The sequence below is a fragment of the Salmo salar genome, chromosome ssa05 (genome assembly GCF_905237065.1).
Source record: "Salmo salar chromosome ssa05, Ssal_v3.1, whole genome shotgun sequence".
NCBI lineage: Eukaryota > Metazoa > Chordata > Actinopteri > Salmoniformes > Salmonidae > Salmo > Salmo salar.
This window is the reverse complement of record NC_059446.1, coordinates 48622536-48649032: the sequence shown is the minus strand read 5'-3', so window position 1 is coordinate 48649032 and position 26497 is coordinate 48622536. Positions and strand designations below refer to the sequence as shown.

At 40.7% G+C, this 26497-nt stretch overlaps 1 protein-coding gene and 1 long non-coding RNA gene across 13 annotated transcripts; both read left to right on the top strand.

Moving 5' to 3' along the window:
- The first annotated feature begins 2993 nt into the window (after window positions 1-2993).
- LOC106605041 (uncharacterized) lies at window positions 2994-9683 on the top strand. Of its 8 annotated transcripts, XR_006769893.1 has the most exons (6): window positions 3650-3917; window positions 5765-5808; window positions 6885-6965; window positions 7078-7179; window positions 9000-9027; window positions 9298-9683. It is a non-coding gene; the product is annotated as an uncharacterized lncRNA (long non-coding RNA). The 8 variants fall into 8 exon arrangements; XR_006769891.1 differs by lacking the exons at window positions 3650-3917; window positions 9298-9683 and adding an exon at window positions 2994-3593 and having other exon boundaries at window positions 9000-9054; XR_006769892.1 differs by lacking the exons at window positions 3650-3917; window positions 6885-6965 and adding an exon at window positions 3002-3593 and having other exon boundaries at window positions 9298-9681.
- A 427-nt stretch (window positions 9684-10110) lies between these two features.
- Window positions 10111-25656, top strand: LOC100195842 (cornichon homolog 4). 5 transcript variants are annotated; one of them, XM_014200176.2, is made up of 5 exons: window positions 10702-10800; window positions 14946-15039; window positions 21755-21867; window positions 24285-24425; window positions 24619-25656. In XM_014200176.2, the coding sequence occupies exons 3-5, from the start codon at window positions 21800-21802 to the stop codon at window positions 24644-24646; spliced, it is 237 nt and encodes a 78-aa protein (XP_014055651.1). In that variant the 5' UTR covers window positions 10702-10800; window positions 14946-15039; window positions 21755-21799; the 3' UTR covers window positions 24647-25656. The 5 variants fall into 5 exon arrangements, with proteins under 5 accessions (XP_014055653.1, XP_014055651.1, NP_001134343.1 ...); NM_001140871.1 differs by lacking the exon at window positions 14946-15039 and adding an exon at window positions 11315-11383 and having other exon boundaries at window positions 10714-10800; window positions 24619-25651; XM_014200178.2 differs by lacking the exons at window positions 10702-10800; window positions 14946-15039 and adding an exon at window positions 10111-10379.
- Window positions 25657-26497: the final 841 nt, after the last annotated feature.

Genomic DNA, 26497 nt, shown 5'->3' with positions numbered 1-26497 from the left:
ACACAGGAGTGATGGTTGCTGATGATGGTCCTCTGTACACCTATGTAGATATTCCATAAAAATATCTGACATTTCCAGCTACAATAGTCATTTACAATATTAACAATGTCTACAATGTCTATTTCTGATCAATTTGATGATATTTTAATGGACAAAAAATGTGCTTTTCTTTCAAAAACAAGGACATTTCTAAATGACCCCAAACTTTTGAACGGTAGTGTATATACATACATACAGTGCTTATAGAAAGTCTACACCCCCTTGAACAAAAAAACAAAAATGTGAGTTACATAGTGGGATTGAAACAGATTTAATTGCATTTTTTGTCATTAATCTACACAAAATACTCCATAATGTCAAAGTGAAAAGAAAATTCTACAAATTCTACAAATTAAATAACTAAAATATAGTCATTTCATAAGTATTTATCACCATTTCTTTAGGCAAGCCTAAATGATTTCAGAAGTAATATTTGGCTTAACAAATCACATACGTTATATAGACGCACTCTGTATGAAATAATAGGGGTTGACATGATTTTTTAATAACTACCCCTCCCTCTGTCCCCCAAACATACAACATCTGTAAGTTCGCTCAGTCAAGTATTGAATTTCAAGCAAAGATTCAACTACAAAGACAAAGGAGCTTTTCGAAAGCCTCATAAAGAACGGCAGTGATTTGTTGATGGGTAAGAATAACAAATCAGACATTGAACATATCTTTATGCATGGTGAAGTTAATAATTATGCTGTGGATGATGTATTAAACCACCCAGACACATCAAAGATGCAGTCGTCCTTCTGATCTCAGCTGCAGGACAGGAAGGAAACAGCTTCACCATGAGACCATTGGTGATTTTATTGTTGAGTTCAATGGCTGTGATGGGAGAAAACTGAGAACTGATAAACAACATTATAGTGACTCTACAATACTGACTTAACAGAGTGAAAAGAAAAGAAAAAAGATGCATATGTATGCAACAAGGCACTAAAGTAATATGCAAAAAAACACAGCATAGGAATACACTTTTTGGACTAAATGCAAAGCCTTAGGTGTGCTTCTTCTTCTTTGCTATCATGGCGTTCGCACATTTTGATTGTGCATACCGCCACCTACTGTAGTTGTGTGGTCAATCACTTACATTTTGTGATAAAACAATAAAAAAGAAAGGGGGAAAGGAAAATACTGCACCACCAACTAACCCTACACGCACAGTACCAGTCAACCAGCTTCATGAGGTAGTCACCTGGAATGCATTTCAATTAACAGGTGTGCCTTGTTAAGTTAAAGAAATTCCATAAATTCTTTCTTTCTTAATGCGTTTGAGCCAATCAGTTGTCTTGTGACAAGGTAGGGTTGGTATACAGAAGATAGCCCTATTTAGTAAAAGACCAAGTCCATATTATGGCAAGGACAGCTCAAATAAGCAAAGAGAAATGAAAGTCCATCATTACTTTAAGGCATGAAGGTCAGTCAATCTGGAAAATGTCAAGAACTTTGAAAGTTTTTCAAGTGCAGTCGCTAAAACCATCAAGCGCTATGACTGGCTCTCATGTGGACCGCCACAGGAAAGGATGATCCAGAGTTACCTCTGCTGCAGAGGATAAGTTCATTAGAGTTACCAGCTTCAGAAATTAGCAATTAACTGCACCTCAAATTGCAGCCCAAATAAATGCTTCAGAGTTCAAGAAACAGACACATCTCTGTTCAGAGGAGACTGTGTGACTCAGGACACCAATAATAAGAAGAGACTTGCTTGGGCCAAGAAACACGAGCAATGGACATTAGACCGGTGGAAATCTGTCCTTTGGTCTGATGAGTCCAAATTTGAGATTTTTGGTTCCAACCGCCATGTCTTTGTGAGATGCAGAGTTGGTAAACGGATGATCTCTGCATGTGTAGTTCCCACTGTGAAGCATGGAGGAGGATGTGTGATGGTGTGGGCGTGCTTTGCTTTATTTAGAATTCAAGGCACACTTAACCAGCATGGCTACCACAGCATTCTGCAGTGATACACCATCCCATCTGTTTTGCGCTTAGTGGGACTATCATTTGTTTTTCAACCCAAAGCACACCTCCAGGCTGTGTAAGGGCTATTTGACCAAGAAGTAGAGTGATGGAGTGCTGCATCAGATCACCCGACCTCAACGCAATTGAGATGGTTTGGGATAAGTAGGACCGCAGAGTGAAGGAAAAGCAACCAACAAGTGCTCAGCATATGTGGGAACTCCTTCAAGACTGTTAGAAAATAAATCCAGGTGACTACCTCATGAAGCTGTTGAGAAAATGCCAAGCGTGTGCAAAGCTGTCATCAAGACAAAGGGTTGCTACTTTGAAGAATCTAAACTATAACATGTTTAACACTTTTTTGGTTACCACATGATTCCCTTTGTGTAATTTTGATGTCTACAATTTAGAAAACAGTAAAAATAAAGAAAAATCCTTGAATGAGTAGGTGTCCAAACTTTTGACAGGTACTGTATATACACCACTATTTAATACAAATCTAAATCCCCACCACATTCCACTACTTTGTCCCTAACTGATCCTACACCAGGCCAACGGACTGGGAGAAAGGGACTCTCGTTCAACACACCTCGAAACTCTTCTGCAGTAAAACCTTGTACACCCAAGTACTTCTCTGCAGCTGATAACCATGGCAATGAACGCTAAGAAGCAAAACTTACTGATGAACAAATTTGTATCACACTGTATTGACCTAGGCCTACTACTCACCCTTGACCAATCATCCTCAACTCTCTTCACTGCCTCCGTATACGACACCTTCTGTTCTAATCTGACCCTGGCAACCTCAACCTTTCTCTCTCTCACACTGGGCACTTCTGATCCCCAGCAACATGGGCATCCCCACAATTGACACAGTTTTTTACGCCGATACAACAAATTAGTTTGTCCAATGCCCTCATGCACACTTCTCACATTTCCTAATCTCCCTCCTACACACTGCTGCAACATGACCATAAGCTTGGCACCTTAGTGGGTTCGGCACAAGTTATTTGGACTGACTGGATAACTGACATATTCTAACATGACTTTATCAGGTAAAGATTCTGCTTCAAAACTCAAAAGGACAGACAATGTCTTCTCAGTTTCACCACCGGGTCTGCGTCGTACCAATCAGAGAGCGTCACAGACACAGAGAATTTTCCATTTCAGTTGCTCCACCTCAACGCCACCCCAGTAATCACTCCTTTCAAAGGCTTCCTGCTCCGAAAAGCAAAGCAAGTCACAGGTCTTGTCCCTAGTCACATGAAGCAAGACATCCACTCCCTCTGCACAGAAAAACATCACAAGTCCACTTCGAACTACCTTTACAGATTTAACAGTACCCAAATCATTTTCTACCCAGCCTGAGACTAAAGCCAAACGGCAGGGATCCACTTTCTCTAAAAATGTCCCTCCCACTGTGTCACCTTACTTGTAGAAAAGTGGAGCAGAGCATGTTGAGCGATCTCCAGCTCCGAGGAGAAGGAAGTAACTTGACAAAAGTTACAAGTTCCAGTCATCTCCGGTTATTTCCTTTAGTTAGCATTCTTTGTTTTTGCCAAGGCCAGTGTGCGTCTTTCAGAAATGTGAGTACATATTTCTTACTCTTCATGTGTTTATGTTGTGGACACTCTGCTATGATTATTTTGTTTCTCTTTGTTATACTAATTTGTGTTTTTCAGCACAATAAGAGCTAAGACGTTAATATTTGTGGTAAACTCTACACAGTTGTGTTCTGTGAGAGTCACTAAGTAGGCGGATACCCCATTTCACGGGTGCACAATTCATAGATTAGGCTGCAGAGAGCAGTATGAACGGTCAATACACACAATAGACTGATTGGAAAGGTGATTTCCTACAGTCAAAGTCCTGCAATAAGAGCTAAGACGGATGTTATGGATGTTAAACTGGTGAGTTTTTTGATGCTACCAAACACGCATTTGCACACTACAGTCAGTGTGCAACAGAGCCAGAGGCGCTGTTAATATCATTAGCAAGCAATTTGTTTTCTCAGCAGTTTGAGTAGTGTCCTGTCTGACAGTGAAATGTGGCTAAGTTAGCTAGCTCTTACTGTAACTTGGACTATGGAGTAACTAGCTACTAGTAGTGTTACAAAAATGTAGGACTGGCATTTGGATGTAAACTAACGTTAGCTAGCTTCTGTGTCAAGGTCAGCAGTTGTTGTTTGGTTCTAGCTAGCTAGCTAATGGCTGAAGTTATTTGTGTAACAAACCTTCCATAAACAAATATAGCTAACTCCCTTTCTTTGCTTTTTCGTTAGCTAGCTAGCTGACTGGTGTTAGCTAGCTACAGAGGTTAGCTGCTGGACTTTGGACAAGCAAGCTAGCTAGCTAATAATGTTAATAATAGCAGTTGTGTTGTTGCAAAGCAACCGAGTTGCTGACCTGGTTAAATAGAACTGAGATTTGGCTGAGTTGATTTACCACCTTTAAAAAAAAAAAAAATTGCATCTCGAACCTAAAAGAGTTCATTGGCTGTCCCCATAGGATAACCCTTTGAAAACCCCTTTTTGGTTCCAGATAGAACCTTTTGGTTCCATGTAGAACCCTTTCCGCAGAGGCGTCTACATGGAACCCCAAAGGGTTCTACCTGGAACCAAAAAGGGTTCTTCAAAGGGTGCACCTTTGGGGACAGCCGAAGAACCCTTTTGGAACACTACCGTAATTTCCGGACTATTAAGCGCACCTGAATATAAGCCGCACCCATTGAATTTAAAAAATATATATATTTTGAACATAAATAAGCCGCACATGTCTATAAGCCGCAGGTGCCTACCGGTACATTGAAACAAATGAACTTTACACAGGCTTTAACGAAACACGGCTTGTAACAAAAATAAATAGGCTTCAAGAAGCACGGCTTGTAACAAAAATAAATAGGGTTTAACGAAACACGGCTTGTAACAAAAAATAAAACATTTGCAGTAAACAGTAGCCTACCAAGAAAGTTATTGGTCACCATCTTCCTTCTCCTGTGCACTGAAACCACTGAAGTCATCTCCTTCGGTGTCGGAGTTGAATAGCCTCAGAATTGCTTAATCCGATATTGGATCGTTTTCATTGTCGCTCTCGTCACTTTCATCCGGAGGCAAATCCCCCGCTGAGCCCTCTTCAACACGCAGCAGTCCAGCCTTTCGAAACCCGTTGATGATAGTGGATTTTTTGACAATGCTCCACGCTGTCAGGACCCACTGGCAGACTTGACCATAAGTTGCTCTTCGCATGCGACCCGTTTTAGTGAAGGATTTCTCCCCACTTGTCATCCAAGCCTCCTGCTGAACACGGACCGCCACCTTAAATGCACGATTTACACTGATGTCGAGTGGCTGCAAATACTTTGTTGTACCCCCAGGAATCAGGGTGACAAAATGACTACCGTAATCAGAATGATGGGAAGTTTGAGAGCGCTCGATTTAATCTAAACAGTAAACAAAAAATATGTTTGACCTTTACCCGTTTGGCAATTTCATTGGTCTAATGAAAGCTTCATGCCGCCAAAAAACTGAGCACGTCACAGAATGTGTTTTTTTTGGAGAGAAAAAAATTGAAAGCGGGAAAAATCCATATATTAGCCGCGTCATTGTTTAAGCCGCGACGTTCAAAGCGTAGGAAAAAAGTTGCGGCTTATAGTCCGGAAATTACGGTAACAGTGTAGTGTAGGTAGATCCAATTGATATAGCACCGCTTCTAATAGAATAACTTTGTAAAGCAAATAAAATCCTATTTTATCTCGCCAGTTTTTTTCAGGTGCAAAACCCTTGTATTGATTCAACAGACCTTGGTGAGTCATGTAAAGTTTCTTCCTTTTCTCTCTTGCTCATTCTCCCTGTCGCTCACTCAAACTCACATACGTGCGCAGTTGCAGAGAAGAGGAAGAGATTTGCCAATAACACCCATTTCTAACAATGTTTGTTGCAGAAATGATATGCCAGACAACTTTTGAACAAGATATGTTATTGCCTCTTTACACATACTTACATTTCTACATGTAGCTTTCTTTTTTTAAGACTACCAAGCTGTCCTCAATTGGGAGAACCTCTGTCAGGGACAATGTCCTCAGGATTATGGAGTGTGTGTTTCTAAAAAGTTGTATGAATATCACAACATGTATTAGGATTAAGCAAAACTTTACCATTTAAAATGGGTTAAAAATTGTCATTATCCAACTTTTGTCTAATGTTGATATCCTCTTTCTTAAAATGTTTCAGATTGATGACTAATTCATTAAATTCCCACTTCAATATGAAGGGACAGAGGAGCAAACATGCCTTTGCTATGACTTTTTGTCGATTCTGTTAAAGATATTTTACTGTGCGTTACTGTTCTGTCGTGTTGTCATGACTGTCTTGTGAGGATCACAATGGGTCAGATCAGCTTGGAAATGGCTGACAATAACCAGACCTTCTCCCACTCGCAGAGGGGAGGATGGAACTGGTGTGGGTGTTTTGATGATACCTCCACACCCGGTCGTAAATTAAGCAGGAGAGGGCTCTCTCTCTACCCTCCAGTATTGGCTAAAGGAATGTCCCTTTGTCTCCAGAGACTTTTGCCCACCCAAAACTCTAACGTCCAAAAAGTGGATAATGGAACAATAATTCTAACATAAAGAATGTTGGGTATGGTCAGTGGGGAAATGTAGAAAACGAATGTCATATTGTTTTTCATTGTGTGATGTCATTAAAAACTGGATGGACGAAATTCTGTAACTTGAAAAGGAAACCCCCTTTATCTGTCAAGTTTCCATCCAATACGTTGTGCATAGGATATGAACAATGATGAAAGTATTTTTGTTAAGATAGGGATTTGATTTTAGGAGTCATAAGAGATAAGTTCTAATCATACCCTTTGCACATTAAGTAGCCACACCCTGAGTGAGGTCAGAAGAGCGTGTCAGACGGAAGGAGCCGTCCCTTTGGCCAGAGTGCTTAACAAGTCTTGGTAATGAAATTCACATTAGACCAGAAAAGTGTGGAGCAATCGCTACACTTCTGAAATGGTTGGAACTTTGAACCTCAACACGAGGTGAAGAAATAAACTCCTCTTCCTTTAGACCAGAGACGAAGAGCTGCAGCTCATGTCCATAGTGGTCGGAATCCTGATCCCTGAATAATCAACACGAGGAGGAGGTTCAGAATGATGAATATGATAAGAGGTAATGATTAATAAGGTGACTGTTTATCGATTAAATATATATATACAGTTGAAGTCAGAAGTTTACATACACCTTAGCCAAATACATTTAAACTCAGATTTTCACAATTCCTGACATTTAATCCTGGTAAAAATTCCCTGTCTTAGGTCAGTTAGGATCACCACTTTATTTTAAGAATGTGAAATGTCAGAATTATAGTGAGAGAATGATTTATTTAAGCTTTTATTTCTTTCATCACATTCCCAGTGGGTCAGAAGTTTACATGCACTCAATTAATATTTGGTAGCATTGCCTTTAAATTGTTTAACTTGAGTCAAACGTATTTGGGTAGCCTTCCACAAGCTTCCCACAAGAAGTTGGGTGAATTTTGGCACATTCCTCCTGACAGAGCTGATGTAACTGAGTCAGGTTTGTAGGCCTCCTTGCTCGCACACGGTTTTTCAGTTCTGCCCACAAATGTTCTATGGGATTGAGGTCAGGGCTTTGTGATGGCCACTCCAATACCTTGACTTTGTTGTCTTTAAGCCATTTTGCCACAACTTTGGAAGTATGCTTGGGGTCATTGTCCATTTGGAAGACCCATTTGCGAACAAGCTTTAACTTCCTGACTGATGTCTTGAGATGTTGCTTCAATATATCCACATTATTTTTCTTCCTCATGATGCCATCTATTTTGTGAAGTGCACCAGTCCCTCCTGCAGCAAAGCACCCCCACAATATGCTGCTGCCATCCCCGTGCTTCACGGTTGGGATGGTGTTCTTTTGCTTGCAAGCCTCCCCCTTTTTCCTCCAAATATAACGATGGTCATTATGGCCAAACAGTTCTATTTTTGATTCATCAGACCAGAGGACATTTCAGGTTGTCGATATAGTACTCGTTTTACTGTGGATATAGATACTTTTGTGCCTGTTTCCTCCAGCATCTTCACAAGGTCCTTTGCTGTTGTTCTGGGATTGATTTGCACATTTCACACCAAAGTACGTTCATCTCTAGGAGACAGAACGTGTCTCCTTCCTGAGCGGTATGATGGCTGCGTGGTCCCATGGGGTTTATACTTGCGTACTATTGTTTGTGCAGATGAAAGTGGTACCTTCAGGCATTTGGAAATTGCTCCCAAGGATGAACCAGACTTGTGGAGGTCTACATTGTTTTTTATGGGGTCTTGGCTGATTTATTTTGATTTTCCCATGATGTCAAGCAAAGAGGCACTTAGTTTGAAGGTAGGCCTTGAAATACACCCACAGGTACACCTCCAATTGACTCAAATGATGTCAATTAGCCTATCAGAAGCTTCTAATGCCATGACATAATTTTCTGGAATTTTCCAAGCTGTTTAAAGGCACAGTCAACTTAGTGTATGTAAACTTCTGACCCACTGGAATTGTGATACAGTGAATTATAAGTGAAATAATCTGTCTGTAAACTATTGTTGGAAAAATTACTTGTCATGTACAAAGTAGCTGTCCTAACCGACTTGCCAAAACTGTAATTTGTTAACAAGAAATGTGTGGAGTGGTTGAAAAACGAGTTTTAATGACTCCAACCTAAGTGTATGTAAACTTCCACCTTCAACTGTACCTTTATAGAGTTTTAATCGGGAGATGGTAACTCTTTAAACAACTTATTCCATGGTGCCCCAAATCCTAATGAGTTAATTGTTACATGATTAATTTAACCAGGTAACAATTCAACATAGTTAGTGGATTAAATAAATAAATAAATAAATAATCAGATTACTGAAGGTAAAGTCACGACAATGTCCTGCATGCCCACATTATGCCTATCATTAATTTATTTTCTTCTCTTTTTATGCTTACAGTAAGTGCCATGAAAAGCCAGAAAACTCAGTAGGTTGATCTGTTGCGGACCCTCTGGAAAGTACTAAAATATGCCCTTGACTGCAGTGGTGTAGAAGGATGCAAACTATGTATATGAGCACCTTGCTCTTTTTTAAAGACATCTTTAAGCTATAAGTGCCACAAAATGTGTCAACTAGCACCATGGAAATGCCTGTAGGCAGCTGATTCCACAAAGTTTCTTCAAGAATGTCCTTTTCTAGTTTTCTTTTAAAATCTAAAATTGATATAAATGTAATGTGCTGATTCTCTTCATTGCAGATCTGACACATCACACGACTCTTCGAGAGCCACTATGATCCAGATCGCCTTCTGTGCTCAGAGGACCTTGTGAGGCTCTGCCCCATCAAACCATGCTTATTAATCATTAATCAAATAAGACAATGGGCCTTTATATACTATGTATCCCAGTCTTTCTATTCATGTAATGTCTGTGGGTGAATTTTGAAACAATTACTATATGCAGATGTAACAAAAAATGGTGATGTAGATTTGTTTTTGCCATTGCTTGATCTATTTAAAATGTAAGAATATGTTGCAGATTAACTTTAATTGGTGACTATGGAAACAAATATAAATGTAATGAACAATGTTTTCAATATCCAACTTTATCCTCAGCAATGCATTTTACAGTACACTCTTAGAAAAAAAGGTGCCATCTAGAACCTAACAGGTTTATTCAGCTGTCCCCATAGGAAAACCCTTTGAAGAACCCTTTTTGGTTGCAGGTAGAACCTTTTGGGGTTCTATGTAGGACCCTTTCCACAGAGGGTTCTACGTGGAACCAAAAAGGCTTCTTCCTGGCACCAAAAAGGGTTCTCCTATTCACTAGCGGTTCTGGGTGAGCAGTGTCCCTGTGACAACAATTTTGGACCCCCTTGTGGCCCCCCTAAATGTGGAGTATGAAATATTTTTTTACATAACTCATTTTTGCTATCGTTCTTTTTTTACATCCGTTATTAGACAGTGGCAAAGCGGGACACTAATTTAACCCACACATTTTCTAGAGGGACGGCTTTAGGCGGAACACAACAGTATCGTACCACATGCAAAACGATATGACAACAATAACGTCAAATGTAACTGGCCCCTCTAACAGTACAACTGGCCCCAGCTTGTCCCCCCCAGTTGAAATGGTCTAGAACAGCCACTGCTCCTATGGGGACAGTTGAAGAACCCTTTCGGAACCTTTTAGAAAAAAAGTGTAGGTTATAAGCCGTAGCAAGGTGGTCATTTCCAGGTTATGATGAGATCTTAACTATGACCAGTAGGCTGCATAATATAGTGGTCACAATTATGACCAACTGGTCGTATGGTGGTCAGAAAAAAAACGTTATATTCTGGTGAGTAAAAATATTGTAATGACCTGGCTAGATCCTAAATGAACAAATGTCCAGACAGGATTGCGTTTACGAATTCACGATTTATTAACCAAACTCATCACAGGCTACTGTTTGGCCGTAGCCCACGCCAAATAAATCAAGGAAAACAGTATCAAACAAAGGTGACCCATCTCTTGTTAAGACCAGACGTAAAGAGGGAGAACAAGGACTAAGTTATGGTCTTAAACTTGCGGTGCTCCACTCCCTTCCAAACTATCTACTACAGTACGAGAGGTGGCAGTATAGGTAAAACCTGACCCTTTGCACAAATGTCAAAATACCCGGAAATAGCAGTGAATGCGGAAGACGAAAGATGGAGGCGGCTGTGTTCATTCTATCGCTAGTCGACTGCTGTGCTTTGATTTTTCTGGCGGTGTACTTCGTATCCTTTTCTTGAACATTAGCTAATACGTTGTGTACTGGATCTCTATTACTATCTTTGTTACAATCAATACGTTTTAGCGCTCGTGCTTTGTGGGTACCTGTCTGTGGCAGACAAGTGCTAGTTAACGGTGGCGGTGATTTAACCATGATCAAACGTATCAATCCAATCCCTACTGCTGTGTCTTGATAAACGGACGTTAGCGAACTAGCCAGCAAGGGCCAGTTAGCCAACGCCCTGTTCGTCCTTTGCACTTTAAAATGTCGATCTTCTGGCGTCAACAGCAGTGTTGACATATTTTAGATGCAGTGTCTGCTGCTTGTTTTTTCCTAGCAAAAGTTCAGTGGTTAAACAGACTGCCAGTCCTAGTTACTCACACATTCCCAAGTATTCAATGGCTTCCTCGCTTGCGTTAGCTGACATTCAGAATATAGAGAAACTGTTACAGTATAGCTAAACGTTAGCCTTATACATCTCTGTCCAGACAGTTTACATACCTTAACTTCATGAATAGGTAATTACCCTCTCCGATCTAGAATGTGACTACATCAATGCACGAGCCTGCTGTTCGAAGTTAAACAGAGTAAGCACAGTTGTCATGGGTAATTTCCTTTCAAATATATTTTTTTGCATGTACACACAGCTAGCTAGCTCTCAAGAACATAGCTTCCCTTTAGGGCTTTCGGTTAAAGGTGTAGACCCCAACTGGCTCACTGTAAACTATAATCCCGACACTGTTTTAACGGTTCGAAACATCAAATCTCGTTTGCAATAAGGTTTTGGAAACATTTGGGACTTAACTTTCACATCAGCAATAAATAATATTTCAAATTCCAAAAGATACATTTGTGAATCGCAAATCGAGCATCACCGGGCCACATTTTCGTGTACCGACGTTTCCCAATGTTCTTGAATTTCGGATTCGTTTTAAGTAATTGTTATAAGGCAGAGCACCCAGCTAATAAAGCGAGATATCCCACCTTGTTACCCACTCCACAAAGCCGGGAGGCAGCCTGTGGTCAAAACGAATGCAATAATTTTTTACACGGATAAACACCCCTACCTAAATCGAACTCCCTCCATTGGATTTTTTTTTTTTTTTTTTACACAGCAGGGTCTAACTTTGATAAACTGTGTACAGTAAGTGTATTTTTTTTTAGTTTTTTTCGTCGTTGATATGAAAGTTAGCTGCAATATGTAACTTTTTGGTCACTGGGTCAAATTCCCATAAATGTGTGTTATAGATCTGTCATTCTCATTGAAAGCAAGTCTAAGAAGAGGTAGATTATGTGTTATGTGCGAATTCTGTGCTTCCGTTTCGTTTTTGCGTCTTTACTTTAGGTTTTGTACACCATTTTCATTCAAACAAATGAAATTACAATATTTTTGGTTATGGAAGATATTTCACAGCTGTTTAGATGGTACAATGATTCTCTACACTAAACTTGCTGTTTTGTCAGAAACTGACATTTTTATTAAGTTCCAAACATTTCCAAAACCCTATCGCAAGTGAGGCGTATTTATGTTTAGACAGAGCATTTGGGTATGGTAAGGACATTTCCCACTGCAAAAAGGACGTGGAATGCCATAGAGCCCAACAGTGGAGGTGTCATAATACCCAAAACCTAAACGGTCAAACAGGAAAGTGGTTCCAATCGTTTTCCACCAATCTAAAAATCCCCTATGGGAAAAATGAAACACTTAAAATAAGTGCTGTGTTTCGTGTAGGCTTACCCTGGCGTGATGTTTTCATAACCATGTTCTATCTCGGACAAGGTGATTTATCAATATATTCTGTTCCATTAACTCTGATTCGAAAATGCTAATTAAGATCAAAGTAGACATCATGCAAAACTACAAATCCCTGCAAGCACCTGCAGACCACCGCAAGCTGACACCTTCGCTAACAGGTACTGTGTCAATTTAAAACTTGCACGAGACAGTTCACAGAATTGTCCATTTAAAGAAGTTAAGCCAATTTATTCATTACTACATTTTTTATTTTTTTTATTTCACCTTTATTTAACCAGGTAGGCAAGTTGAGAACAAGTTCTCATTTACAATTGCGACCTGGCCAAAATAAAGCAAAGCAGTTCGACAACATACAACAACACAGAGTTACACATGGAGTAAAACAAATATACAGTCAATAATACAGTAGAAAAATAAGTCTATGTACAATGTGAGCAAATGAGGTGAGATAAGGGAGGTAAAGGCAAAAAAAGTCCATGGTGGCAAAGTAAATACAATATAGCAAGTAAAACACTTGAATGGTAGATTTGTAGTAGAAGAAAGTGCAAAGTAGAAATAGAGATAATGGGGTGCAAAGGAGCAAAATAAAATAAATAAATACAGTAGTGGAAGAGGTAGTTGTTTGGGCTAAATTATAGATGGGCTATGTACAGGTGCAGTGCATTTACCTAACATTAGATAGTTAATCTAGAGATCCTACATTTTGCCTTGATTCGGCAGTCTCGTCCAGATCATCATGGCATTTGTAGTTCTTTATGATAGCCACATTAGCAGCAAACTAGCCTTTCATTTTTTGGGGGGTGGCAAATACAGGCAAATATATTGATAAAAGTAACTTTTTATCCTAGAGCAGGCGTGTCAAAGGCCGACCTGCGACCTGATTCAATATGGCCCGCGGACTCATGCTCAGATCACATAAAGAATTTGCGATAGTAAAGTACTTGCTATTCAAATTAAAAGCATAATGAATACTCGCCTTTGTGTAATGATTTAACTCCGACCGCTTGTGGGACATTTATTTTGAACGCACGTATAAGTAACAACTGCACGAGGACAGGCAGTGACTGACAGGCTGACACACACATAACAAATAGTAGCTAGCTAGAAATTGCGCTAAAATGAGTTTTTCCAAAGGAAAATAGACAATGAATGTAGGGTGTTCCAGCAAGAGTGAACTTCGAAATATTTCTTTATTGAGGTATCAGGGAAAGCTGTGTGCAAGGAGAGCATCGCTGTCTTGAAAGACTACAACTTGTCCCGACACTTCCAGACGAAGCATGCAGAGAAATATAGGAATATGTCTTCTGAGCAGAGGGCAAGTGCATCGAAATAGTTGCTTTCTCAGTTGCAAAAACAGAAAGTACTTCTCACAAAACTGCATTCAGCAAACGACGGAATTGCGAGTGCTAGCTAAGTACTGTCCTACACAATTGCTAAACATAGCAAGCCATTCGCTGAGGATGAATTCATTAAAGAATGTTTCATAGACTCTGCAGCAATACTTTGCCCCGACAAGAAAGCTATTTAAAAATGTTTCCCTGTCAAGACGAACGGTGACACGGCATATTGAGGACATCACAAAGAATATGGAACAACAGTTGAAAGACAAGGTAAAGGATTTCACCTATTTCTCCTTGGCCCTGGATGAGAGCAGTGATGCATGTGACACGCCGCAGTTGTTGATATTCTTATGAGGCATAACCCCAGACTTTGTAATTGCAGAGGAGCTTACTTCGGTGCAGTCAATGAAGAGCACAACCACAGTGAAATATTCATTGGAGGAGGTTAATAAGTGTGTGGCAAAGCTGGGACTGAGTTTAGAAAAGTTAACCAGTGTGACCACTGATGGGTGCCCAAACTTCACAGGAAAAAACGTTGGCCTTTTGAAAATGATACAAGATCAAGTAGCTGAGCTGAACCAGATCAGAACATTCTTTTCTTGCATTGCATTGCATTATTCATCAGCAGGTGCTCTGTAAATGTGTTCTGAAAATGAGCCATGTTGTGGATACAGTCACTAAAGTGGTAAACTTCGTAAGAGCAAAATATTTAAACCACAGGCAGTTTCTCACTGTTGGAAGAGACAGTCGGATCATGCAGATTTCCCCTTATACACAAACGTGAGATGGCTCAGTTAGGGAAAGGTGCTTAAAAGGGTGTGGGACCTGAAGTCGGAGATTGCTGAGTATTTGCAAATTAAAAGGAAAATATGTGGATTTCCATCAACTGCAAGATAAAGAATGGTTGGCTGATTTTTGCCTTCACTGTGGACATCATGGCCCTCATGAATGAACTGAATTCCAAACTACAAGGGAAGGGCCTTTTTGCACATCAGATGTACAGCCTTGTCAAAGCCTTCAAGGGAAAGTTACTCTTCCTGACCTGCCACGTAGAAACCAACAATCTCACCCACCTTCCGACTACTAGTCTGTTCCCTATCAGATGACCAGCGGGAGAAGTATACATCGCTGCTGCGTACTTTGAACGGTGAGTTTTCTCGTCGTTTTGAGTATTTCAGATGTTGGAAAATGACATGCTGTTGGTTTCCTTTCAACTTCAATGTGGATAACGCTCCCACTGACCTGCAACTTGAGCTTATCGATCTTCAGTCTGATGCAGTGATTGGGGAACTATTCAGAACAATGTCCCTGACGAGGTTCTATGCATCTCTCGATGAACAAAACTTTCCAAAGATTAGGAGTGATGCTCAGAAGATGTTTGCACTGTTTGGGTCAACCTATGTATGTGAACAGACATTTTCAGTGATGAAATATAACAAGTGAAGGCACAGATCATCTCTTACTGACTCGCACCTCTCAGAAATCCTGCGCATAGCGACGTCAGAAACTTAACCTGACTGCACTGCTCTCGTCAATGCCCATCAGAGACTTCACTCCACACTGATTGAGTACCGTAAATTCCGGACTATAAGCCGCAACTTTTTTCCCAGGCTTTGAACCTCGCGGCTTAAACAATGACGCGGCTAATATATGGATTTTTTTTTTTTTTAAACACATTCTGTGACGTGCTCAGTTTTTTGGCGGCATGAAGCTTTCATTAGACCAATGAAATTGGCGAACGGGTTAAGGTCAAACAACGTTTTTGTTTACTGTTTAGATTAAATCGAGCGCTCTCAAACTTCCCATCATTCTGATTACGGTAGTCATTTTGTCACCCTCATCATGGCAAAGACACGGAGAAATGCATATGATGCAGCTTTCAAGTTGAAGGCGATTGATCTGGCTGTTGGAAAAGGAAATAGAGCTGCTGCACGGGAGCTTGGTCTTAATGAGTCGATGATAAGACGTTGGAAACAGCAGCGTGAGGAATTGACTCAGTGCAAAAAGACAACTAAAGCTTACTGCTAATGTTTTATTTTTTGTTACAAGCCGTGTTTCGTTAAAGCCTGTGTAAAATTCATTTGTTTCAATGTACCGGTAGGCACCTGCGGCTTATTTATGTTCAAAATAATATATATTTTTTAATTCAGTGGCTGCGGGTTATATTCAGGCGCGCTTAATAGTCCGGAAATTACGGTAGTTGAAATGGAATGTTGAGCTCTCTCTTGTGTTTTTGTACATACCCGTTAACAAGAGTTCTGTCTGTGGCGCTGAATGTTCAGTTTCCTGTAGTGCATTGCATGTTTATTAATGGAAATACCTACCAAAAGGAGAACATGGATGTGGTTTATTTCTGTGCATTTTAAAAAAGTAAAATAAGTAGCATATCTGGATGTGATTTACAGTAGATATCTGTCAACACAGTCATACACATGATGTATAATCCTGTAATATGATTCTGGCCCACGATGGCAAAAATATATTCTAATGTGGCCCTCCATGGAAAATAATTGCCCAGGCCTGTCCTAGAGAGATTTACACAGTTATCAAGAAGTCACTCAAGGGTAAGCCTACATAAGAAACAGCCTTTATTTGAAGTGTTTCTAAAATTCCCTATGGGGAAAAATGAATGGTGGAAAAATTATTGGAACTGTTTCCCTGTTCGACTGCTAGGTTTCATGGGTATTATGACTCATACTGTGGTATTCTATAGGACTCATGATAAGTACAAGCTGTGCACCTGAGTACAGAGCAGACATGAGAAAGAATGTCATATTTTGTTAATGTTGGTATAGGTTAAGGGAGTGAACGATATTTCAAATAAGGTTTACATGGAGAAAATCGGACCTCTCTGAAATGAAAATGGATGGCCCTACCTTCAGTAAAATATATTTTACAAAAACCCTCCCTGAACGCTTCAAAAAAAGTTTTTAAAAAATCAACCCTCCCCTGTACCCAAAATAATAAAAACATAAAGTAGATGGCAACTTTGACTCTCCTGAACTGCCCCCATAGTCCTACACAGCACAGCCATTGGTTAAACTGCACACAAAAATGTTTTTGATTAGCAAGAGCAGAGCAGGCCAGGGCTCAGGTTTGGATTATCCATTGCAGTGTGTAATGCAGCCTAGTTTCATTTACACCATCCCAGCAGCTATCTTAGAAATATAACTTTGCTCTGTGTTTTTTGAGCATGCACTTCGTAGCCTATAGGCTATTGATCGTTTAATTGAGAACACACTAAATAGCCTATAGGCGCACTTGATATTGAGTGCCCAGGGGAGAAACCGAGATGAGGGGCGGCATCAGGCACACATGGATTTATAGCCTAATAAGCAACTACTTCTAAAACACTGAGGAATATTGACATTTCAATCAATTACAAATTACATGACCCTCCTCTGGACTAGATTAATAAAATACTAAACCCTCCACTTGACTAATTGAAAAAGCATAACCCTCCCCCATTTTCCTCCAGGTAACAGTTCTATAAATGTCGATCCATCCCTAAATCCATTTGAATTCAAATCACTTTTTGGCAGGATCCCTTTTGATTGAAGTAAAACTTTCCATACATGTTTGCCCATGGAGAAAGTGGTCGGAAAGTGACTTTTTGGACCTGATTGGCAAAAGGTTCAGGAGATAAAGGTGCTAAGAGTTGACCAATTATGCATACCCCACCATACCATGAGACATCCATGTCTTCTTCACTGGAAAAGATAGTTCAGTGTGATATCATTTTAAAAGCTTACAAACAGTGTTAAACTATTTTATTTATTGGACAAATATTTTTGGAATTAAAAATGTCATTTTGAAACCTTGAACATCAATTATCCAAAAAAAGTGTAAAAATAAGTTTTCTTCATATTCTCATATATCATATTTCGCATCATCTGAGGTTTTTGTGTTGTGCCCACCATTGGTTGAGACGCAACATGCTCTTGAATACAGGGTGGTTGTCATTTCAATCATAGAAATATTATTCATAGAATGGAATCAACCCTTCAGACCACTGTAATTTACATTTACGTCATTTAGCAGACACTCTTATCCAGAGCGACTTACAAATTGGTGCATTCACCTTATGATATCCAGTGGAACAACCACTTAACAATAGTACATCTATCTTTTTTTGGGGGGGGGGGGTTAGAAGGATTACTTTATCCTATCCCAGGTATTCCTTAAAGAGGTGGGGTTTCAGGTGTCTCCGGAAGGTGGTGATTGACTCCGCTGTCCTGGCGTCGTGAGGGAGCTTGTTCCACCATTGGGGTGCCAGAGCAGCGAACAGTTTTGACTGGGCTGAGCGGGAACTGTGCTTCCACAGAGGTAGGGAGGCGAGCAGGCCAGAGCTGGATGAACGCAGTGCCCTTCTTTGGGTGTAGGGACTGATCAGAGCCTGAAGATACGGAAGTGCCGTTCCCCTCACAGCTCCGTAGGCAAGCACCATGGTCTTGTAGCAGATGCGAGCTTCAACTGGAAGCCAGTGGAGTGTGCGGAGGAGCGGGGTGACGTGAGAGAACTTGGGAAGGTTGAACACCAGACGGGCTGCGGTGTTCTGGATGAGTTGTAGGGGTTTAATGGCACAGGCAGGGAGCCCCGCCAGCAGCGAGTTGCAGTAATCCAGACGGGAGATGACAAGTGCCTGGATTAGGACCTGCGCCGCTTCCTGTGTAAGGCAGGGTCGTACTCTGCGAATGTTGTAGAGCATGAACCTACAGGATCGGGTCACCGCCTTGATGTTAGCGGAGAACGACAGGGTGTTGTCCAGGGTCACGCCAAGGCTCTTAGCACTCTGGGAGGAGGACACAATGGAGTTGTCAACCGTGATGGCGAGATCATGGAACGGGCAGTCCTTCCCCGGGAGGAAGAGCAGCTCCGTCTTGCCGAGGTTCAGCAGTCATCCACACTGATATGTCTGCCAGACATGCAGAGATGCGATTCGCCACCTGGTTATCAGAAGGGGGAAAGGAGAAGATTAATTGTGTGTCGTCTGCGTAGCAATGATAGGAGAGACCATGTGAGGATATGACAAAGCCAAGTGACTTGGTGTATAGCGAGAATAGGAGAGGGCCTAGAACTGAGCCCTGGGGGACACCAGTGGTGAGAGCACGTGGTGCGGAGACGGATTCTCGCCACGCCACCTGGTAGGAGCGACCTGTAAGGTAGGACGCAATCCAAGAGTGAGCCGCGCCGGAGATGCCCAACCCGGAGAGGGTGGAGAGGAGGATCTGATGGTTCACAGTATCAAAGGCAGCAGAAAGGTCTAGAAGGATGAGAGCAGAGGAGAGAGAGTTAGCTTTAGCAGTGCGGAGAGCCTCCGTGACACAGAGAAGAGCAGTCTCAGTTGAATGACCAGTCTTGAAACCTGACTGATTTGGATCAAGAAGGTCATTCTGAGAGAGATAGCAAGAGAGCTGGCCAAGGACGGCATGCTCAAGTTTTGGAGAGAAAAGAAAGAAGGGATACTGGTCTGTAGTTGTTGACATCGGAGGGATCGAGTGTAGGTTTTTTGAGAAGGGGTGCAACTCTCGCTCTCTTGAAGACGGAAGGGATGTAGCCAGCGGTCAAGGATGAGTTGAGTTGAGGTAGGGGAGAAGGTCTCCGGAAAGGGTCTGGAGAAGAGAGGAGGGGATAGGGTCAAGCGGGCAGGTTGTTGGGCGGCCGGCCGTCACAAGTCGCAAGATAGATTTTTTTTTTTTTAGCTATTGACATTTAAAATGAATTGAAATTTGTGACCGCCCATCGTCGACTGTCAACTTAGTCATGTCTATTCTATTATCTATATTTCTATGATTTCAATAGGTTTCCTATGGATGATTGACAGTATAATTTAAAACAACAGATATTCCCATTCAAGTCAACATTCTCTGATGTGTGGACCTCCAACCATCTTTGTGGTACCATTCAAAATTTGACATTTCAATTTTATTCCCATATTTGAACATTTATCAGCCAAAACAGGACACCCACCTTGTATTCAAGAGCATGTTGTCTTAACCGATGACACAACACAAACATCTTAGACTATGTAAAATAGGGTCTAAGGTACAATATATGCGATTAGAGTTTTTAGATAATTAAGTCCCACCCTAGTCAACAGCCAGTGGAATCGCGTGGCGCAAAATACAAATACCTCAAAAATGCTATAACTTCAATTTCTCAAACATATGACTATTTTTACACCATTTTAAAGACAAGACTCTAGTTAATCTAACTACATTGTCCGATTTCAAAAAGGCTTTACAGCGAAAGCAAAACATTAGATTATGTCAGGAGAGTACCCTGCCAAAAATAATCACACAGCCATTTTCAAAGCAAGCATATATGTCACAAAAACCAAAACCACAGCTAAATGCAGCACTAACCTCCTAGGACATTATGTTATACAATACATGCATGTTTTGTTCATATTTATATCAAAAAACTGCTTTTTACATTAGCATGTGATGTTCAGAACTAGCATACCCAGTGAAAACTTCCGGTGAATTTACTAAATTACTCATGATAAACGTTCACAAAATACATAACAATTATTGTAAGAATTATAGATACAGAACTCCTTCATGCAATCGCGGTGTCAGATTTTAAAATAGCTTTTCGGCAAAAGCACATTTTGCAATATTCTGAGTACATAGCTCGGCCATCACGGCTAGCTATTTTGACACCCACCAAGTTTGGGACAACCTAAACTCAGAATTACTATTAGAAAAATTGGATTACCTTTGCTGTTCTTCATCAGAATGCACTCCCAGGACTTCTACTTCAACAACAAATGTTGTTTTGGTTACAAATAATCCATAGTTATATTCAAATAGCTCCGTTTTGTTCGTGCGTTCAGGTCACTATCCGAAGGGTGACGCGCGAGCGCATTTCGTGACAAAAAAAATCAAAATATTCCATTACCGTACTTCGAAGCATGTCAAACGCTGTTTAAAATCAATTTTTATGCTATTTTTCTTGTAAAATAGCGATAATATTCCAACCGGGCAACGTTGTATTCATTCAAAGGCTGAAAGAAAAAAATTGAGTAGTCTCGTGAACGCGCATCTCAGTGTCACTGTCCCCAGGCTGACCACTCACAAATTCTGCTGCTGTTCTTTGCCCAGAGACAGCAGACACCCCATTCCACTTTCTGGCGCCTTCTGAGAGCCAATGGAAGCCTTAGAAAATGTCACGTTACAGCACAGATGCTGTATTTTCGATAGAGATGCAACAGAAGGACAACAAATTGTCAGACAGGGCACTTCCTGTATGGAATCTTCTCAGGTTTTGACCTGCCATATGAGTTCTGTTATACTCAGACACCATTCAAACAGTTTTAGAAACTTTAGTGTTTTCTATCCAATTCTACTAATTATATGCATATTCTCGTTTCTGGGCAAGAGTAGTAACCAGTTTAAATCGGGTACGTTTTTTATCCGGCCGTGCAAATACTGCCCCCTAGCCCCAATAGGTTAAAGGACATTATAAAAATAAATCTAGAAATTGTCCAACAATTTGACAACCCTGTTTTGTAAGGTTTTAAATTATATAAATCTCAACTGTTTTATCTTTTCCAGTGACGACGACATGGTATGGTGGGGTATGCAAAATGGGTTAACTTTGAGCACCTTTATCTCATGAATGTTTTGGAATTCAGGTCCCTAAAGTCACTTTCTGAGCACTTCTCCAATGGTTAAATAGGCCTATGTATGGAAGGTTTCGTTCAAATCAAAAGGTGTGCAGTCAAAAAGTTATTGAATTCAAATGGATTTACCCTACATGTAACTTTCAGCTTCCTGACTTATACCTCTGTGGCCCATTGTCTTTTGTTGTGTCCTGTATGCTTGTGCTCATATACTTTTCATAATGTGCATCTGCAGTGGGTTGTACCAGAGCTGGTAGGCCAGGCCCTGGCAACAGTGCTGATGCTTGTCTCCCTGCACTGGTTTGTCTTCCTACTCAACCTGCCTGTGGCCGCCTGGAACATGTACAGGTAAGTACGTTGTACCTGTTGTTTGTTATGACGACTGAATGTTAATGACCAACGGCATCTTCTTTTCCTATGTGAGCACTAAAGACACTTTTGTGTCTGAGGAGTGAGGGGTTCCGCTCAGAGCTGTCATCAGTGGCTGTGTTGTAAACCTTACGATAAGATATACTTCATTTTACATTGAAATTCATTTCGCGACGTCAGCATACGAACACAACACAATATACAGTTGAAGTCGGGAAGTTACATACACCTTAGCAAATACATTTAAACTCAGTTTTTCACAATTCCTGATATTTAATGCCAGTAAAAATTCTTAGGTCAGTTAGGATCACCACTTTATTTTAAGAAATGTCAGAATAATAGTAGAGAGAATGATTTATTTCTTTCATCACATTCCCAGTGGGTCAGAAGTTTACATACACTCAATTAGTATTTGGTAGCATTGCCTTTAAATTGTTTAACTTGGGTCAAACATTTTGGTTAGCCTTCCACAAGCTTCCCACACACTGGGTGAATTTTGGCCCATTCCTCCTGACAGAGCTGGTGTAACTGAGTCAGGTTTGTAGGCCTCCTTGCTCACACACGCTTTTTCAGTTCTGCCCACACATTTTCTATATGATTGAGGTCAGGGCTTTGTGATGGCCACTCCAATACCTTGACTTTGTTGTCCTTAAGTCATTTTGCCACAACTTTGGAAGTATGCTTGGGGTCATTGTCTATTTGGAAGACCCGTTTGCGACCAAGCTTTAACTTCCTGGCTGGTGTCTTGAGATGTTGCTTCAATATATCCACACAATTTTTCTGCCTCATGATGCCATCTATTTTGTGAAATGCACCAGTCCCTCCTGCAGCAAAGAACCCCCCACAATATGATGCTGCCACCCCTGTGCTTCACGGTTGGGATGGTGTTCTTCAGCTTGCAAGCCTCTCTCAGGTTATGTCGATATAGGACTCGTTTTACTGTGGAAATAGATACTTTTGTGCCCGTTTCCTCCAGCATGTCAAGCAAAGAGGCACTGAGTTTGAAGGTAGGTCTTGAAATACATCCACAGGTCCACCTCCAATTGACTCAAATGATGTCAATTAGCCTATCAGAAGCTTCTAAAGCCATGACATCATTTTCTGGAGTTTTCCAATGTGTTTAAAGGCACAGTGAACTTAGTGAATGTAAACCTCTGACCTACTGGAATTGTGATACAGTGAATTATAAGTGAAATAATCTGTCTGTAAACAATTGTTGGAAAAATTACTTGTCATGCACAAAGTAGATGTCCTAACTGACTTGCCAAAACTATAGTTTGTTAACAAGAAATTTGTGGAGTGGTTGAAAAACAAGTTTTAATGACTCCAACCTAAGTGTATGTAAACTTCCGACTTCAACTGTATTACATGCGGTACTGAAAACTGGAAAGTTAGTATACGATTCACCCACTTACATTTTCACATATTATACTGTCCGACAGTGTATTGGGCCTGCATCTGTCCTATGTCCCACTGTTTAACAGGCCTTGCTCCTATTATTACTGAACAGTGGGACCCTTAATCTCCTTCTGGAGGGCAGCAGCTCAAATCATTGGGCAAGATTGTGTGTGGGGTCCTCTATGATGCTCTTGGCCTTGTCCCTTGCCAGTTTATCATAGTGGCTCTGAAGACCCCTGCATTGCAGCCCGTAGAGCTTGGACCCCAGGTTCACAGTCCGCCTGAGAATACCCTTATTAGCCACTGACTGCCCACCGTACCAGGCCAGGAAACAGAAAGTCAGCACTCTCTCTATATGGCAGGTGTAGTAGGTGGAGTGTCTAGGTGTTGACGTTCAGTTGTCTGTCTGCGCAGGAGGTACAGTCGTGGTTGGTATTTTTTATTGATGTTCTGAGTGTTGGCATTAAAAGGGTGTGCTGTCCATGATGGTTCCCAGGTCCCTACAACTCAACACTATCTCTTCACCAATCAGGACTAGGTGGCTCACTGAGTCTGCCTTCCCCATGAAATCAGTAAGCAGTTTTGTTGCGTTTGATGTAGTTATTGCACCAGTGATGAACCCTGTTTACGTCTGTTTGGAAATGCAGTGTGTCATCTGAGGATGCCTGGTGGTGTCTGCATATTTCACTGCCAAGCAGTTCCCATCAGAGCCTTTCAGGTCATTGGTGCATATGAATAATAGCACTGTAGAGATGACAGTTCCTTTTTGGGAACCGGTAGATATACACAGAGGAAGTGATGTTGTTGAACTTGACATGCTGCCCCCTGCTCAGCAGGAAGTCTAGCACCCACAAGTAATACTATAACTACCCTAACCCATGTAAGCCCCTTACAAACTCCCCAGTTCTTAGAGATATAGCCCAGACCCAAGCTGTTACCTACAATGCTATGGTTGTTCTAATGTCTCGTGTGTTGTCTACCTATTGTTTATCTGACAGGGTTTGGAAGGTGCCCATGGGAAACATGGGGGTGTTTGACCCCACTGAGATCCACAACCGGGGACAACTAAAGTCTCACATGAAGGAGTCCATGATCAAACTCGGCTTCCACCTGCTCTGCTTCTTCATCTACCTTTACAGGTAAGAGATTGTCCCTTGCTGTCTGGGATTCTATATGCTAGCTGCTGTCATATGTTACAGTACTAACATAGCTAATCTTACTGCTCATTTATTTATTGCTTAGTACAGGATAACTTTTATGTTTAGCCTGAGCTTAAGTTTTGTTATTAAAGTAATTTCTTCACTTGTCACACGCTTCCTTTCTCCTCCACAGCATGATCCTGGCACTGATCAACGATTGAGATGCCCATGGCCGTTTTAATTCAATCGGCCGAATCACAAACTATTCAGTATGTGGTGTTCAATATGTTCTCAGTCCTCTGCTCAGCTGGAGTCACCTGACATTACACTCCTCTGGACACCTAATCAATGCTCAGACCCCCCTCCCCTCCATTACATACCTCTGTGTTCTCATAACTGCCCTGGAATTGTGTGTGCGTGTGCTTTTGTTCAGCCTGTGTCCAACAATGCTGTCCGTGCACTGCTCCTCTGGGCAGATGGAAAACATGACAATCGTACAGGCTAGATGGTGCATACGATTGGCTAACGCATTTTCAGCCAATCACAACAGCTAGCACATCCTCTTGCAGCCTGCCGAACATCATCTTTGATATGTCAATGCCATATTTGATTGTCATATTTATTTTTTTGTCTCTTGTCATCATGCTGGAAAATCCTTGAATTGAATATCCTTTTGCAGAATACTAACCTGTGTTTTGGCAATCTATTTCTATTATATTTTCTTGCAGTCTCTTAACATCAACATAGATCTGACATCCCCTGACTGCTGAAAGGCACACATTTGATTGGTATTATAAAATAAAAAAGTGTACTCAGGGGAATACATGCACCTGGATTGGAAAATGTTTTTCAACCCTATTTTTATCACTCGACTGTGTATCAATGGGCAATATAACCTTGATTCAATCCGTAGCACTGAAGAGCTACGCTGTAGCGTGATTTCATTTAAGGTAATTTCCAATTGAGCTGACATGTAACATTGCATTTAAATTTGTGTAGTGCTTCAGATTGAATCAAATCCCTTGTCTGTATCATAGTTGTATTACATTTCACTATGTATGACAAAAGCACATTTACTACACATCACTATGTTATTTGTGCAGTTTGAGAATGACCATGTTCCAGACAAATGTATTTCTCTATGGGGAAGGGTGTGTGTTCAGATTGATTTAAACAAACTAAAATTACTTTTTATTTGTGCGGTTTCTTAAATAAACTTGAAAGAGAACAATTGGTGTCTTTTTTTCTTGTGAGATTGTATTGAGGTAGGGCTAATACTGTAGTCCAAAGTCATGTTCTGAGAATAACTGTTTCGTAAGCTGTTTATCATTAAAGCCATCACGGTCTTAAAACCCTGAATGCTTTATTGAAAATATGCACGTACATAACAGTACAATCACTTTTTGTAATAACACTTAACTGCAAAACGGATTCTTCCAAACCTAATAATGGCTTCTCACCTCGCCAAACGTTTACAGCAAGGAGAGGGAAATAAGAAGCCCCAAAATAAGGTACGTCTCAAAAGAACAACTTGCATAAGCTGAACCTAGAACACATCTGTGATTGTTTGTGTTTGATCTGTACTGAGGTGTGTGGCTACATTTTTTTATATCTATCAGTCTTCTGTAATAGAACAAGCTGGTGGTGGCTGTAATGACCTGTGGGCAGGCGCGATCTGTGTCATAGAAAAATGCTTAGCCTATACGCTGTTCTTACACTCATTATACATGCCATAACAGATATATAGCACATCAGAAAAGCTTATTTTGCTTGACCGTCCAACAGGAACAATTTGTACATGTTCAGAATTATCTGATACAAATGCATTATACATACATGTTAAATTGTGGAAAAATAAATGGTTGAAGAGGCCAATGATAGTACAGGGAAAATGAGAAACAAATGAAAACAATAGTAACAAAAGACATGTCAGTCTGTATTGAATACATAAATCAGGAAAAGGAAAAACAAACAAAGCAGCAAATAAATGCTAATTTCACCACAGCTAGAGAAAAAGTGGATATACCAAAAATGTAAGCGATAAAGATGAGGGAAATGGAGGTAAAATGAAA

Bases quoted from the DNA above. Each gene is read 5' to 3' on its own strand.
- LOC100195842 (NM_001140871.1), top strand. From the start codon at position 10,732: ATGGAGGCGGCTGTGTTCATTCTATCGCTAGTCGACTGCTGTGCTTTG. The intron at 21,868-24,284 runs GTAAGTACGTTG...TTTATCTGACAG, and splicing joins GCCGCCTGGAACATGTACAG to GGTTTGGAAGGTGCCCATGG. The intron at 24,426-24,618 runs GTAAGAGATTGT...TCTCCTCCACAG, and splicing joins TTCTTCATCTACCTTTACAG to CATGATCCTGGCACTGATCA.